Raw genomic sequence first — 18606 nt, 5'->3', positions numbered from 1 at the left:
CAGTATGAGTAAGAACATACCTCTAAATAGACCTAAATCTAGAAAATATCCTTCTTGGTACTCTAGGAATCTGATCTCATTAATTAAAGCGAAAGAAAACGCTTGTAAGAGATTTAAACTTACTGATTCATATGAAGATTATAATGTTTTTGCTTACATACAGAAACAATTTAAAGAAAGGTTAAGGTTAGACAAGCTTTTATACATAATATGGAGAATGCATTAACTAATTCACCTCAAAAGTTTTGGAAGTTTGTTAATAAAAATAAAAGCCAAATAAACCAAGCCACTGGACTTATGGTTGATGATGTGTATGTGTCTAATCCTAAAACTTTAGCTAATTCATGGGCTCAATTATTTGAGACTATATATCAAAGGCGTCCTCCTTCACATAATATTGACTTATCGGACTTGGAGGGTAATGATTCTTTTTATCCTATTATTACAACTGAGCAAGTAACTAAGGCTATAAACAATCTTAATGCCAAATCTTCTTCTGGCTTAGACGGTATACCTGCTGTTATAGTGAAGGGCATTGTGTCCATCATTGCGCCTATCTTAACATCTTTGTTCAACTGGAGTTTACTTATTTCTGTTTATCCTGAACATTGGAAGATCGTCGTTGTTGTTCCTATCCCCAAGACTGATGGGAAAAATTTTCCGACTATAGACCTACTTCTCTGTTGAGTATCATACCCAAGGGTTTTGATAAGTTAATATATAATTATTTGTATAATCATGTTTATCCCAATATTACGATCTCTCAACATGGCTTTATGAAAAAAAAAAAGGTAAACTACAACTAACTTAACATGTTTTATAGCTGATATTCTTCCTATCTTTAAAAGTAATGGTCAAATCGATGTAATTTATTTCGACTTCTCTAAAGCCTTTGATAAGTTACCACATGACATCTTAATTTACAAATTGAAACATTATGATCTCTCCATTGTATTTATTACTTGGTTAGTATCATACTTGTCCCAAAGAAAGTTTGTGGTTAGGTATAAGGGTAATCCTTCAGACGTATATAACATATACTCCGGTGTTCCGCAAGGATTAAATCTCGGACCACTTCTATTCCTTATGATCATTTATGATATAACTGAAAATTTGGATTGTAAATGTTTGATGTATGCAGATGACCTCAAAATTTAGAAAACTATTGTAAATTTGGATGATTGTTTGGTGCTCCAAAATAATATTAATAAAATACCATTTTGGTGTCAAAACAATGTACTGCCTTTAAATTGTAACAAAATCTTTTCAGTGAATATTACGAATAAAACAAATCCAATTCTTTTCATTTATAACATAAATGATACTCCAATTAGAAGTATAGATACTATTAAAGATTTAGGTATTGTTTTTGACAGCAAATTGCTTTTCAAACAACATCTTGGGAATATAACTTCCAAAACGAGAACGAATCTTGGAATTCTTAAATGGATATCCAAAGATTTTAAGTCTGTTAAAATATGCCTTATTCTTTATTATTCCAATGTTAGAAGTCATCTTGAATATTGTTCAATCATATGGAATAGAAATATATTGAATATGGAATATTGTTCAATCATATATCTACTAGTCTGGAGACAATTCAAAATCTTTTTCTTGCTTGAAAGTTTAAGTGTTATGAAGGTATGTCTTTGGATGAAGTTAGGATGTCCTTAGGTATGTTAACGTTATTTGAAAGAAGGATTATTTTGGATCTTAAAATGCTACATTCAATTCTTCACGATAATTTGAATTTGTTATCAATAATAACTCTGTATACAACCAGTTATATCATATAAGAAATTCGAAAATATTTAAACCCATTCAGTTTCTCAATGATGTTCCTCTGTATAAAATTTTATTAGTAGTCAATGATTTTGCCAGTGTTATTGACATTTTTGATCATAATTTTAGTAATATACAAAGACAGTTTTTTAATCATTTCATTATCAGCTAAGAGTATTATTTTCTTTTATATAACAGCATGTTTATTTTATGTATGATTTTTTTTCCTTTTCTGTGCATGGATCATTTGTATTTTATAATGTATTATGTTTATTTTTGTTATTTGCATGTTATTTGTATGGAAATTGTAAGTGGACAGTTCTGTCTGTAATTACCAGTATGCAATAAAAAAATATTATTATTATTATTATTATTTACCAAAAAGTACGAGGATATTGTAAAGATATCATTATTGTAATTAAAGGTTAAAATAGGCAACAAAGTAAATATACATGTTTGCTTGAAGAAAAAATTGAAGAAAGAAAGAAAATATTGAGGAAACTTTGCCATTGCCACAACGTAATACATATGAAGGAAAAGTATCAGAAAATAATATTGATTTTACTGCTTGTATTAGAGACAGCTTACGTTTTTCCCAGATAACTTACGGTGAAGGAATAAGTGTAAGGATACTGATACCAACATATTCATTTTTCAGTAATTGTATACGTAAATGCCTTGTTAAGGTTAATTTTCATTACAAATTAAATTTTTCATTGCCTAAAGTTGAAGGTAATTCCTATCGAAGATGGCTACGTCTACCGAGTATACTAACGAAATAAAACTTGTTATTCGCCATCGTAAGAAGTAAAAGCAATAATATTTGACATGTCTTTCGTGCACAACTTTAAAATAAATAAAATGTTCACAGTTATAATTCAAGTCAGATTATTACTTTTGTTGACAGTTTTAATTATTTCTTTTAACAGTGCGAAAAGTAATTTAAAATTTGATATTAAGTTAGTCGAAACTAAATGTGAAAACCTGCCTCTACAATCTCTTGATAAATTGAGAAAGATACAACAGTTTGAGTAAATATTTCTAAAACATTATTTCATCCAAAAGAAAATTGATGCTCAATATGGCTCACTACGAAATTCTAGAGGGAAGACATTGTATAGAGGCAGGTATCCACTTATTGCTGGCTACTGTACATATTTTATATATTTACTCTTTTACTTAAAAGTAGCATAATCTTGGATCTAATACTACTACTTTCTTATAGGTCGTGAAGAAAAATGTTATCGAAAATATAGTTCCAATAATAATAGCGTTAAAACACAAGCTGGAGAATATGAAGTCTCCTTTAATACGTGACCTAATGATCTATTTGAGAGATCTTATGAAAGATTACAAAAATGAGGTGAGTTAAAATTTTTATATATATATTCTAGATTAGTTTTATATTTAAACTGGAGGAAATAAAACCTACTTTGTAGACTACTGATGATAGCAAAGGTAACCAGTTGCAATAAATATAAAAGGTCGGTAACAATCCTATAAAATTTTCATAAATTTCTACCGAGAACACGGGCCATCGCCGTAGAATAGACGCAAGATTTTAAAGAGGTGGGGAAAGAGAGCGAAGAAGTTTAATTTCGACTTCATCACTTTTCGAAAAGTAAAGGTCTTCAACCATCAATTCAAAGGTTTTCATGTAGGGCTGACTGAAGTTCGTAATCTTCTTCTAACATTATACGTGCTCTCTGATAATGTTTCTCATTGTAGAGGAACAGTACTTAACGCTGAGTTTGATATTTATATTCATCACAGTTTGTTACCATTTTCAGTTTCGAGCGACGGTAGGAGACAAGAAAGTGTGATGATCGTAAAAGAATGATCATACTCGAAATTTCAACAGATTTTCACGTTTCATGACTCCTACATACCGAAAAAAATATTTTTAGATTTCCGTCCGATCATTCGTCCCGATGTATGTATGTTCACTTCCTCGAGACCTTATCCGCACCAATTTTAAACTTAAGGTTTTTGTAAAATTCTCTCTCTCTCTCTCTTCTCTCTCTCTCTCTCTCTCTCTCTCTCTATATATATATATATATATATATATATATATATATATATACAGTGCGTTCCACGAATAACACTAAGGTCCACCTCCTGAAGAAACGAAGGCAGATAAAAACATGAAACCTTTTGGAACCTTCAAGGAACTTAAAAGGCAACATTATGCTGAAAAGGAGAATCCCCCACAAGGGGGGCTAAAGGGGGTTACTGGGGGTAACTCAAAAATTTCAAATAGCAATCCCCATCGTGTGGTACCTCGTTTGAAAGGTAATCACGAGTAAAGACCAGTTGTGAAAATTGTAGTCGCTAGCATGTCCGTAGCCAACATGGCGGCCATCCGTAAAGGACGGTCGAAGTGCGTTCAACGAATAACATTAAAGCTCGTCTCCAGAAGAAACGAAGGCAGATAGAAACATGAAACCTTCTGGAACCTTCAAGGAACTTAAAAGGCAACATTATGCTGAGGAGAATCCCCCACAAGGGGGGCTAAAGGGGGTTACTGGGGGTAACTCAAAAATTTTGAATAGCAACCCCCATCGTGTGGTACCTCGCTGGAAAAGTAATCGCGTATAGAGACCAAACCGTGTCCACAACGAACTCTAAAGTCTAACGTAGGTCTAGTTCGGAACGAATGTACAATACACATACCACACAACTAACACTATAACAGTATTGCAAATACAAAACATGCAAATTGAACTGAAACCGATAGAAAAGAGAGTACCATACTATTATTGAAAAATCTGAACCCTCCGAGGCTCGAACCCCGGACCGCACGTGTACTGAACCAACACTTTACCATTGCGCTACTGTCGAACTGCTACTCTTACGGACGAGGAGATGTAGTTCATGACGACGAGTTGCCCGTGGTGGCGCTTTGGTGTTGGACACACGTACTTTAGCAAAGCTACTCTGTTCGTGCGCCACTATCAGATGTGCTTTTCCGACCAACAGTGCGCTACATTACAACCGGAACAGTAGGTCTGAAGGACGTAGACGTGTGTTTGTGCTGGTGCGTTTGACCATCCTACATTGCATACATAATGTGGTCTCTTGAACAGAGAATTGAAATTGTGTTACTCTTTGGTGCTACGAATCGTTCGTACAGTGCAACAGCACGGTTGTTCAATGAACAAAATGTGCGCAACCCAATTAGTGTTTCTTCTGTACGCCATTTATTAATCAAATTCTTTACGACAGGCAGTGTGACCAATGCCCCAAAGCCTCGAAACCCTAGTGTTGCTACGGAAGAAACACAGATACAAGTGTTGGCGGAGCTGAATGTGCATCCTCAACAGTCCATAACAAATGTGGCTCAAACGTGTGGTGTGTCACGCACAACGACTACAGAATCTTAAAAAAACATACCTTCCATCCATACAAACTATATATGGTCCAGGAGTTAAGTGAACATGATCCCGATATGCGTATCGAGTTTTGTGAACAGATGTGTGAGGCATTGGCACGTGGGACCATTGTGCTGACAAACGTGTGTTTCAGCGATGAGAGTACGTTCTACTTGAATGGCAAGGTCAACAGGCATAACTGCCGATATTGGTGTGACACAAACTCTCATGTATTTCGTGAAGGCAACACTCAACACCCAGAGTCTCTGAATGTCTGGGCGGGTATCTTAGGTAATCACATAATCGGGCCCCTCTTCATCGATGGAATATTAACGGGTGAGAAGTACCTGGCGCTGCTGCAAGACGTTATTGCACCGTTGATTGTCGAGGCAATGGAAGAGAATCCGCAAGAATTTGGAGAGATTCCGCCCGTTTTTCAGCATGACGGCTGTCCTGCCCATTTTCACCGCCTTGTACGTGACTATTTAGATAATGAGTTTCCGCGACGATGGATTGGTCGTCGTGGCACCATTGAATGGCCAGCCCGTTCGCCAGACCTTCCTCCACCCGACTTTTTTCTCTGGGGCTATTTGAAGACTATAGTGTTCCGCACGCAGCCGAACAGCATTGCGGAGTTGCGCCAACGCATAGTTGATGCCTGTCATTCTATACCGGTAATGACTTTTACCCGTGTTCGAGAGGAGTTCGTCCAGCGTTTACATTACTGCCAGGAAGTAGGCGGTGCACACTTCGAGCATCTCCTGCATTAATGAGGTATGTTCCAAATCATACTATGTTACTCTCTGCTTACAGGTTTGCAATGTTTCTTCGATCATAGTTTACGAATGGCAACCATGTTGGCTACGGACATGCAATCAACATGCACTTTCCAGAACAGGTCAATACACATGATACCTTTCAAACGAGGTACCACACGGTGGGGGTTGCTATTTAAAATTTTTGAGTTACCCCCAGTGACCCCCTTTAGCCCCCCTTGTGGGGGATTCTCCTTTTCAGCATAATGTTGCCTTTTAAGTTCCTTGAAGGTTCCAAAGAGTTTCATGTTTCTATCTGTCTTCGTTTCTTCAGGAGGTGGACCTTAGTGTTATTCGTGGAACGCACTGTATATATATAATGATTCCTACCTTCAAAATTAAGAGTAGTTTACTGAAGGGTGAAAATAAAAGAGAACGATTTTCTCAGACACAGCTTTAAAGATTTTGTTTGTATTTCGTACATCAATATTTCGTTAACAACGCTATGGTGTGGTATAAGTCATTTCTCTGAGAAAAGTCTACGAGAGATGGTTGAGAGTTTTTACGGGCAGTTTTCTCAAAAATGACTCAAGCGATTTTGTTCATATTTCCTAAATAAATATTTTGTTAGTAACAATACAATATGGCATAATTCATTTGTCCTGAAAATATTTACAAAAAGTGAGTTTTTTCGGGCCATTTTCTCAATGAGAGACAGACGATTTTTTTTCATATTTCATAAATAAATATTTCATTACTAGCCTGACAATATGGCGTAAGTCATGTATTGTGAAATAACATATAAGCGGTAATTTACTCTTATGGTTGAGTTTTTTCCGGGCAGTTTTCTCAAAAACGATTGAGGCGATTTTGTTCATACCTAGGTATTCCATAAGTAAATATTTCATTACTATTCTAATAATACGACATAAAAATTCACAACGGGTAGTTTACTTTTGAGGGTGATTTTTCCGAGCAATTATGTTCATATTTCGTAAATAATTACTTCATTAATAACCTAATAATATGACATCCTCAAAAAATACACAAGGGGTGCTTTTTCTCGGTCGATTCTATCAAAAATGACTCAGGCTATTTTGTTCATATTTTATAAATAAATACTTCATTGGGGGCGCGGTGGCTCAGTAGTAGAGCGTTCACCTCCGGTGCGTGGGGTCCCTGGTTCGATCCCAGCTCGCGCCGTGTGGACTTTGTGGTGGACAAACACCGTGCTCGTGGGTTTTCTCGGGGTTCTCCCGTTTCCTCCCACTTTCTTCATTCCACTATTTTATTCATTTCTCATCATCACCGTCTCCTTTAGCCTAACCGGCATAACCGTGAGACGTAAAACTTACAGATTTCATTTTTATTTTAAATACTTCATTAACAATGGGTGATATGCATAAAGATGACAAAGTACTAGTGAGTATCATTTCACCTCTTGAAGGAGATTAATCTACAAGTGAGTTCTTAGTCGTAATTCGTATGCATAAAATGAACGAATAGAAATGAGATTGTTCTCACTGTGACAGGCAGTTCCGTCTCATGTGAACTTAACTTTGATGACGTTTCATATAGAAATGGCGTAATGAATGCAATGTTTATTTCCTTCCCTTTTCTAAATCAGGAATTCATAGGTGTGTAGCAAGTGAAAGCATGTCAGTAAAATTAAAATCAGTAGCGTTATTTATCCAACACAAAAGCACTACTTTTTCTTCTGTTGGATTGGATCAGTAGTGGTTCTCAAACTTTCCGATAGCGCGGACCCCTGTTCATTCGGGAAGTGATGTGTGGACTGCATTGCAATGCTATCTGAAACTTCACATTGTATTAAAAAAATATACTAATTAGAATTACCACCTACAAAAAAAAGATCAAGAAATATAACGCAGTAAGTAATTTATTCTAAAGATAGATAATTGTTTCGTAGTAAACGAAATTTTCAATTCAAAATACAGTAACTTTCAAGACTGCACTTTATATATATATATATATATATATATATATATATATATATATATATATATAAGGAAATCCACTTGAGAAACAACGTTCTCAAATTAGGGAGTCACGGGTCACTAATGTGAGGAATGAAATTGTTTGTGTTTTTCTATAACTGCATTGATCATCTTCATGTTTGGACACAATTTTGAAAGCCCCACTTACGAGGGAACCTATCCAAGTGTAACTCTGACTTCAAGTCGAGACTATGGCCGTTAGATACCTTGTCCCAAAAGAACATAACACGGAAAAGGATACATCCACGATCTTAACCGTTGCGGAGATAGAAGCGTGAAAAGTTAGAAATTGAGCTCCTTACTATACATTACAAAGTCAGATTCCGGGTCAGATTTTTCGGAAACGGTCGAGAAAGGAAACTCAGCGAATACATATCAAATTAGTGTGGGGAGCCCAGCACCTTTTGAATGAAAAAATTGTGTCCCCGGGGCACTCGCAGGGTCCCAGGCGGGTTCCAACTCAAAATTTGCAAATGGAACCATATTATATGAAAGTAGCATATTATATAAAAGCTATTGTTAAATAAAAGAAGATAGAACAAATCTCAACTCTCTACGATAACCCTGTACAAACGGACAACTGGTCAAAATGTCAATACAACCTACATCAGGAAATCTATGGCCATGCTTCTAAATCCGTTAAGTTGCGACAATAACAAAACAGAAAAACACGTTTAAAAGTGCAAGGTATTGAAGTAAAGCAAATTGCTGCAGGCTCTCACAGAGTCGCACAACGGACCTTATCCAAGTATAAGTGTGACTTCAAATGACCAATGGATCATAGAATGACCATGACCATTGGATTTCGCGTCCTAGAAGAGAAAGGATACATTGTCAATCGAAACCACCTTTCTCAAGGGATATCAGTTGATTTGAACGTGTACTCCCGCGTACCGTATACAAGCGCTTTGACAAGTAAATCACGCCGATAGCATCGTTCTTCTACAAACTTTTCCCTTTTCGTACGTTCACAATGTTTTTACTCATCTTCTACACTCCACTATGCTTCTGTTTTTCTTTGTCACGTTTACAATTATCAAACTGGTTTTCAATTGTATATTTTCACGAAATATTATTCTTGACCATTTCCTATATCTCTAGACAAGCACCCTCCGATATACTTTGTTTTTGCATCAATATTCACGTTTTCTCCACCACCTTATTCTTCAATGCGCCTCAAAGTTTCAAGGTCAATCCTTTTCGTCTTTACCATCATGTTTCTCGTTCAGCACATTCTTCGACAAAAATTTCCTGGTGCACTCTGCGAATTTGGGGTCCTGATTCGCGAAGCATATACGGTTGACTTTTGAACTTCTCACCCTCCACGACGGTTGCGATTGACAATGAATCCTTTCTCTTCTAGGACACGAAATCCAATGGTCATGGTCATTCTATGATCATTGGTCATTTGAAATCACATTTATACTTGGATAAGGTCCGTTGTGCGACTCTGTGAGAGCCTGCAGCAATTTGCTTTACTTCAATGCCTTGCACTTTTAAACGTGTTTTTCTGTTTTGTTATTGTCGCAACTTAACGGTTTTAGAAGCGTGGCCATAGATTTCCTGATGTAGGTTATATTGACATTTTGACCAGTTGTCCGTTTGCACAGGGTTATCGTAGAGAGTTGAGATTTGTTCTATCTTCTTTTATTTAACAATAGCTTTCATATAATATGTTACTTTCATATAATATGGTTCCATTTGCAAATTTTGAGTTGGAACCCGCCTGGGACCCTGCGAGTGCCCCGGAGACACAATTTTTTCATTCAAAAGGTGCTGGGCTCCCCACACTAATTTGATATGTATTCGCTGAGTTTCCTTTCTCGACCGTTTCCGAAAAATCTGACCCGGAATCTGACTTTGTAATGTATAGTAAGGAGCTCAATTTCTAACTTTTCACACTTATATCTCCGCAATGGTTACGATCGAGGATGTATCCCTTTCCGTGTTATGTTCTTTTGAGATAAGGTATCCAACGGCCATAATCTCGATTCGAAGTCAGGTTCCCTCGTTAGTGCAAATAGAACGTAACGCCATCTGTTCTCCTTGTCTATCATCTGTTGTAATGTAGCTCAATTATCATCTTATTAAAAACACATCTTTCTAATATAATGATACTTTTATCCTCTCGAATGTAAACCTACGAAAGTGGAGTTATGTTCCTCTGGTTCTCATGCGACGATAAGTAAGTGGTAAGGAAAGGCATCAAATGTTACAATGCGTTTTTAGACAATTCTTCATACTCACAGCGCACACGCAAACCAATTTGAGTTAAACGTTACTCGCAGTGGCGGATCTAGGAACTTTTTTTTTTCCTTTTTAGAAATCCCAGAATTGGGGGAGGCTTAATGTTTATAAGCATAGAAATGACTAACATTTATTTCTTTTTCTTAAAAAAAAAAAATAAATAAATAAATTATAAATTGGTTTGTATGGCGGGAGCTTTCTGCCACTTGAAGATGAAATCCATGAAATTCCGAGGCGTCGTGCAGTTAATGTACAATTCTCTCACTTGAAGTAGTCCTGTATAACTGTTAACCAGTTTCAGTGCAGATTTAGTAAAGTAGGAGAACATTTAAATATACAAACGTAGGTATAATTTCTAATTGCTTTTTTTTTTTAGTAACTGAAAAAATACTTCTTGCATAACAGCTGTGAGTTTTATTTTATTAAAACACATTCCACGTTTTAGGAGTCGCGGACGTCCTGGCTAGGTCCCACGGACCCCAAGGGTCCGCGGAAACCACTTTGAGAACTACTGGATTAGAATCATTGAAGTTCGGTTACTTTCGTTTGAATATTACAGCATATAAAACAGTGACGACCAAGTTCTTTGCACTATACGGCCACAACTCTTGTTTTAATTTTGAGGAACCAATTTGGGAACATTTTTGCATTTGTGATAGGGAAACAAAACGGAAGTGCTAATTCCTGCAACAGTAATAAAAATGCAATGAAATCTTACAGTTTAACGTCTCACTATTGTACCATTTAGACTAAGGGAGACGACTATTAAAGCAAACGAATTATTATGGAAGAATTAGTGGAATGATAAAGTGGAAGGAAATGGGAATACCTCGAGAAAATCCACGGACACGATATTGTCCCCCACAACCTCACTTGCCCGGGGATCGAACCAAGGACTCCACGCACTAGAGGTAAGCGCTCTAACACTTTTTTAAAAAAAGTTAACTAATTCAGCGAACAAGTAGCAGTAACTTAATTTTCTTATTTTACTTTATTTTTACTTCACTGTACAGTCTACAGTTTTTCCAGTAACTTCCTTAACGACAGGGACACGAACACATAAACATCGAGGACAGTTAAAATTTCAAAGGCTCTCTCACCCGTAATCGAACCCGAAACCCGTACACCAAAGGCGCACGTGCTAGTCACTAGACCAGCGGGGAGGGCACCACTGAGGCACCGTGCCCCTATCTCATGCAACGGTGTTTGGGGTTTCCGCGGATTTTGAAAAAGGAATGGCAATCTCGGTTTTCCGAAAACGTCTAGAAGAGGTTAAAGAATGGGAATCAAAGTTTTAAAATAAGCAGAAAATATTCGATTAGCTCACAAATTATAAGAATCAGGAAAAAATGATCAAGCGCAATCTTGTTCCTCATAAAAGGTTACATACAATTATACATAGCCAGTATTAGAGCGCACATGTTGAAATAGGAAGTGGACGGGGCGCCAGTGACCCTAAAATGAAGTCCACTATGAATTACTAAAGAACAATAAGTGGTTCCTCCGTACATCAGCATATTTATTTATTATATTTATTTTTTAATATTTAGGATTTAGGATTTTAGATTTTTGAGTTTTTGGCATCGAAGGCCACTTAGTCCGTCACGTACATGAGGGATGACGTCCCCCGGTGGGCACACTATCCGGGGAAAGGGAAGGAAGAAAGAATTGGGGAAGGAGGGAAGCGGCCTGGGACCTAGAAGTCAGGTACCACCCCGGAATTTTCTTGGTGTGAATGAGGAAAACCCAGGAAAACCTCATTCAAAATGACTGGCCTGAAAAAGCTTTTCCACTTTTTCCACCGAGTGCTTCTACCGGGAATCGAACCTGGGACCGCTCGCACCGAAAGCGAGAGCATTAGCGGCTACGCTAAGCGGGGCCACTATTTTTAACATGGTTTTGTATATTTATTGTATTTTTTTATCATTGAGAGTGCAACGTGAGAGCAACAGACTCTCTTCTTCTTATTATTATTCAGAACCCCACTTCTGCTTCCCAGTAAATTCCCAAGCAAACGCTGTACCATCCTTTGTACATTTTGTTTTTCAAATCTATAGACTTTTATAGTTATGCACATCAGAGTCTCTTCGAACTTTGTGCACTTTTATTCTTGGCTACACATCCATAAATTCAGGCATTTTGACCCACTCTAACGCAATGTGAGACAAGTGAACTAGGTACTGAGATGTTTCACAAAATTTGGAGATTAATCTAAGCTAGTTGAGATTATACTCAACTTTATGCATACGAAAAGTGAGAAATCAAGAGTTTGATTCATCAGTTCCGAGCATTTAGTCAGGTACCTGAGATTAAACTCAAATGACGTCACGTTGTCTCGCTTTTTATGCATACAACCTTGAGATTAATCTCAAATTCTTGAGCAAAGATTAAGATCTCACTTTTATGCATATCACCCAATCTCATAAAATTGCTTGAACTGCTTTCCAGAAAATCGAAAAAAAAAAAGAAAAGAAAAAGAAAAAAGAAAGAAAGAAACTCATCACTAAGAGTAAACTCCCCCTTGGATATGTTTTCAGAATAAATGTGCGTAACTCATTTATTCTGAAAACATATCCAAAAGGGAGTTTACTCTTAGTGATGAGTTATTTTTTTTTCGGACGGTTTTCTGGGAAGCAGTTCAAGCAATTTTATTCATATTTCGTAAAATAATAATAATCTGATAATACATTATTCGTTCTCCTAAAAAAAAATATCCACAAGTATTAGTTTACTCTAGAGAGTCAATTCTTGGACGATTTTCACAGAAGCGACTCAGACCATTATGTTCATATTTCGTAAATAGTTCATTAATAACTTCATAATAGCATAACTCATTTCTCGTTAAAAAAAAAAAAAAGGATAGTTTACTCTTAGGAGTGAGCTCCTTTTCGGATTTTTTTTTCCCAAAAGCAACTTACAAGGAGACTTACGAAAGTGTCGCTCACCGATCTGAATAAAACTTTTCATATTTCTAGAGCATCGAAAAATAATCGACACGTATTTCTTTGTTTCGGCAATGGTGAAGATCTAAGGGTGGAATTCACCCTTTGAACGTTAGGGGTGGTCTCTAAGCATAGACCGAAAACCATCATTTATTTTAGAAGAAAACATACTGCCACGGGTTTGGGTGGGGTAGGACAGCTGCTGCAGAATGTGACGTCAAAATTCAAAATGGCGGATCCAATATGGTGATTACAATTACAAAATGTCTTCTGGTTTGAAATTCTCTGCTGTTAGCCAAGAACAATTATAGTTGGCACAAATTACTGCGAGGAGGTTGCAGACCAATTTGAAATCCCTTTCTTTATTTATTTTAATGTTATGCTTGATTAAAGCGAGTCTCTGCACCTCTCACTATAGCGTTTACATGGATACAAACAGTAGAAAGTACGGCACAATCAATAAATCTATGACTCATAGCTACATCATACAACCTTAAGTTTTTGAAAATAACGTTTTGTTATCATCGTTGTTAATTATTTTGTAGGAAAAGAATGGAACATTTGGTCCTATAGTCCAAAACAACCTCTTTAAATCTGAAAATGTCCTTGTGAAAGCATCAAATTCGGGAAAATTAACATCAGGTCTTGTGAGATCATAGTTTCAAGAGGTCTTTCTCCCAAGTCCATTTTGTTATTGGATTCGTGGTGTGGTCACAATTCATCAACTTTTCAACCTATTTTACGAACAAAAGAGGGTACCTCAAAATAGAAACTATTGCTGCAGGAACAACTGATAGGATTCAGCCTGTTGATGTATTTGTCTTCAGGCCGTGGAAAAACTTCTTGAGACAGTTTACAGATATTGTCCTCTACAACTAAAACAAATTTACATTTCCGTAATAATATAATTTAGATCCAAGTCACTGATTTCCTTCTGCTCCCAGATTTGCAAATCTTATTAAATATGTGTGATTCAAAAACAATTATTTGGAAGAAGATTGTGTTGCATTTCGCGATTTGTCACAGTTATTGCTGTAATAAGGTGAGCTTGGTGTAAACAATGTTTATATATCAGACACATTTACTGCGAAGCGTTTTCTCAATAAATTCATAATTACAACGATTGAAGATATATATATATGAAGTTCTGACATAGTGAGAAGCGAGGGAACTCACTATACATAGGCATCCCGAATAGGGAGAGGTGCAGAAACCCACTTTAATCAGGCATCTCGTTAGAATAATCGGGTTTCAAATCAACAGAAAAGGGTTTCAAATCGGTATGCAACCTTCTCATAGTAATCCCTGCCAATTATAATTGTTCTTGGCTAACTGCAGAGAATTTCAAACTAGAAGACATTTTGTGATTGTAATCACCATATTGGATCCGCCATTTTGATTTTTGTAATTTTGATGTCAGATTCTGAATCAGCTGTCCTAAAACCCCTGGTAGTATGTTTTCTTCTATATTAAATTATTGTTTTCTGTCTATGCTTGGAGGTCACCCCTAAAGTTCAAAGGGTGGTTCCTGTCCTTAAATCTTCACCCTTGCCTAAACAAACAAAAACAAAAACAAACAAACAAAAAAAAAGTGTCGATTATTTTTCGATGCTCTACAAGTATGGAAAGTTTCATTCAGATCGGTGAGTGACACTTTCGTAAGTCTTCTTGTCAGGTGATTTTCTTCAAATTTCAGAAATAATTATTTCATTAATAACCTATATTGTTGTGTAAATTATTTCTTATGACAATATCCACCAGGGGAGTGTGTTTTGGGAGATAAGTTTCTTTGGTCGATGTTTCCTTTGAAAACACATATAATTTTGTTTATATTTCACTAATAAATGTTTGAGTTATAACTGCGGCGTAACGTGACTTAGTGTAAGAAATTGGAGCAAAAAAAGTTTAGTGCAGTGCCCCTACCCTTTATTTATCATTAAAAGCACACAGTGAGATGATGTCTTAACGTTAATAATATAAAGGAAATTAAACCGAAATCAGAAGTGACTTTAGACACTTCTGTTAAAATTGTCATATATGAACGTAAAGATCTGAAAAAATGGTTAACAAGAAAGATTGTAACAAGTTACTGAATTGTTACAAATCTTGTCAGCACACAATGGCAGATGATTACTATCAAGTGTGCAAAATGATTCTAATGTAGTGAGAGAAAAAGAGTACCAAATGCAAAGGAAACAATGAGAAACAAAAATTTAAAAGGAATAACCACTAACATAAATCTGAAAATATATAGATAGGAAAATTAAAATACGATATTAAATTGTGTAACGTTTGTGTAGAAAATCCGCGTGAGAATTGTGTGCTTATCACTAGAAAAGCAGAAAATGTATATATGTACTTCAGGGGAAACACAGTACACTCTATAATCTGACCTGCACTACTTCGGCCCATCCATAATCCAGCGTTTTGTGGTGAATTCTGCTAGTGAAAGGATCATGATGTCACTTGATTGGCGGATACCTGTTGGTGAGAGTTTACAACCTTCCGGCAATGTCGGTAATCTTGCACAATATGGTTTGACATATGCCGATTAGTGAAAGTGGGCTGTATTTTGTAATGATGAAAAGTTCTATTGTAGTATTAGGTTAGGTAAAAGTATTTTATTTGAGAAGTATAATACTTGTAAGCAAAATCCAGGCATTCTTCGGTTTGTACTACTAATAAACCAGGAAATATATGTATCCTATTTATTTCCAGGGGTTTAGGACGTACGATAAAGTGGTATCTTCTTTTTATGTTAATTAGAAATTGTTTTAAGAACTTAGCATGTAGATGTACGGATTCAAGAATTAAATGTATAGTTGTGTCACTGAACTCGCAATGTATTCATCTACTCTTATGTATTTTAAAACATGCATTGTCTTCATTTGTCAAGATGTAAAAACTACACATAATATATTTTAAAATTTTATACCACATATATCGAGTCTTGAGAGCACAGTCATATGTCCAGTTTTCTAAATTTTTCAGGAAACTGTTTCGAAATTATAAGTGTGCCCTAGCATAGCAGAGAATTTGAGCTTTGCGACAATTGTTCACTGTGTATTACCAATGAGCTATTTACAGTTTGCGTATGATATTTGTGCACCTGACATAGCAGCTATCAAGCTATCGAAATAGCTGACAAAATCAGTATTGAGAAAAATTGGACATATGACATTTGTACTCTCAAGACTCGATATATTAGTATAGCAAGAGGAAACTATAACCAAAGTAACAATGTAGGTAAGGAATAAGGATGAAAGAAATTTTTTGAGGAAACATCAAAATGACGTCTGCCATCTTGAATTTTATGCAGTTGTCTTAAATGGAAACCATAGCATTTTAATAGCAAATTTTCGTAGAAATTGAATGGCACTGTTAGGTTGGTGTAGCACTAACGATTACAAAGTTATGATTGTTTCTTTGTTATGCCCTTAACAAAGAAAGTTAGTCATACGGCGGGGATCACGTAATGTTACAAAACATGTTCAATGTGTCCTCCATTTTAGTCGATTGTCAGATGCATACTGAGTTCCTAGTGAGGCAAAACCTTTCACAAAATGACTGTAATGTTGGAACATGCTTCCACAGTTCTTTTCTTGAAATGCTGAACATCCCTAGTTTCCATCGCATATACAACAGATTTCACATGGCCTCACAGTCCAGTGGCATCGGGTCAAGAGAACGAATATGTTATTCCACAGCATCTCGCTGACCAATCCACGCATTAGGAAACTGCTGATCGAGGTATTCACTGACACAGATATTGTAACGTAGTGGGTCGCCATGGTGTTGGAAAAACATACAGAATGACCCATCCTCCCATAGCAGTGATGGCAAGAGGTCGTCTTCTAACATGCGCCGATAACCGATCTCCGTTAGAATCTCGTAAATGAAGAATGAACCCACAACACGCGACACCACACTACTACCTTGTCGGGAACACCTGCAGGTGAATCAAACAAATGTGGATTACTATCCTATCAGTACCGCACGTTCTGTTTAACCTCTCCCGATACAGAAAGGTTTGCCTCATAAGTAAACAACACGTCAGAGACAAATGTGGGGTTTTGTCGTAGCTGCTCTGCGACCCATTGAGCAAATTCCAGATGACGATGACGATCTTCTGTAAGCTGTTGGGGAAGTTACAGCTTATGAGTGTGTCACTTATTCACTGGCATAATCCACATGATTGAGGCATGACTAGCATGACTTTCACGAGTTACACTACGCGTTTCTTGGGACTTTTACTGAATGATGCAAATACTGCCACAGTTGTTGCCTCATCTGTTGCCGTGCTTGTTGGGTCGATTTAACACCCTGGTACAATCTGTAGTCATCCTGGTGCTTTGTTCTCCAGAGATCAGCACGATTTCAGTGCGTTCTGCATGCGTCAAGTTCATCTGCTAGTAAGTCAACTACAGCGATACAAGCAAAGAAACATAACTTCGTAATGGTTAGCGCTAGAACGAAAATAACAGTGCCATTCAATTTGTACTAAAATTTGCTATTGAAGTGTCATATCACATGCTATGGTTTCCATTTAAGACAATTCCATAAAATCCAAGTCATTGTGATCTGTCCTCAAACATTTTCTCCATCCCTATTCTCCACCTAGATTGTTACTTTGGCTATATTTTGCAGCTTTTACCACTTATTAGTGTGTTTCCACACTTTTGGACTACCCTGTATGCTGTCTTAGTGAAGGAACAGTGTCATGAGTATTTTTAACGTTGAGTATTATTATTATTATTATTATTATTATTATTATTATTATTATTATTATTATTATTATTATTATTATTATTATTATTATTATTATTATTACTATTATTATTATTATTTGTAAATATAAAATATCGTGTATTTTTGTGAGAGAAGAAAGTTCGATCACTGTTTTTCCTCATGGTAAATCATGTTTCATTCTAATTTAAAAGTAGAAAACAATTGCAATGAAATATAGGACTCAGGTTTTTAAAAATTCACTTTCTTTTTCCGAAAACTGTATCCAGCCTTTCACCAAGAAGGAAGATCACTAAGTAACGAACGAACAAACAAATCTCTAGTACTTTTATGACACAAATGTAGATAATTTGTATGCATGTTTGCTTTGTCGAAAGGACTGAATGATATTTTAAAATTTCAAGCTACGAAATAGTCTGCAACAATAAAGAAGCAATAATGGTCCTAACAATGATGATAAATACTTTTTTACAACATAAAAATGTACAGAAAGGTGACACATTATGAAATTTACAATTTATTCCATGGTTAATATACGTTACAACTTTTAAAATAATATATGAAGGTTAGAATTGTTCAATAATATTAGTAGTGTAACAACTTTTCAGTAATATCTATTAAAAGTTACAATTGTTTAATAATAATATATGAAAGTTACAAATTCACAAAAATAAGTAAAACAAATTGAATACAGTTGGTTCACGAAGCAAAATTAATGTGCAACTATCCGTCAACTGTGGACGAA

General features: G+C 36.0%; 1 protein-coding gene and 1 long non-coding RNA gene across 5 annotated transcripts in view; one reads left to right on the top strand and one right to left on the bottom strand.

Moving 5' to 3' along the window:
* LOC145693339 (uncharacterized) overlaps positions 1-18606 on the bottom strand; it is a 570535-nt gene that overhangs the window by 227616 nt on the left and 324313 nt on the right. The window lies entirely within an intron of this gene.
* The window catches only part of Cap-D3 (Chromosome associated protein D3), a 291049-nt gene that overhangs the window by 253125 nt on the left and 19318 nt on the right, over positions 1-18606 (top strand). For all 4 annotated transcript variants that reach the window (XM_081769234.1, XM_081769236.1, XM_081769235.1 and 1 more), the window contains one exon: positions 3008-3145. In XM_081769234.1, the coding sequence (XP_081625360.1) occupies positions 3008-3145 (138 nt within the window). The remainder of the gene's footprint in view (positions 1-3007; positions 3146-18606) is intronic.

The sequence above is a fragment of the Thermobia domestica genome, chromosome 8 (genome assembly GCF_964235325.1).
Source record: "Thermobia domestica chromosome 8, izTheDome1.hap1.1, whole genome shotgun sequence".
Lineage (NCBI taxonomy): Eukaryota > Metazoa > Arthropoda > Insecta > Zygentoma > Lepismatidae > Thermobia > Thermobia domestica.
This window is presented reverse-complemented; position numbering and strand designations above follow the sequence as displayed.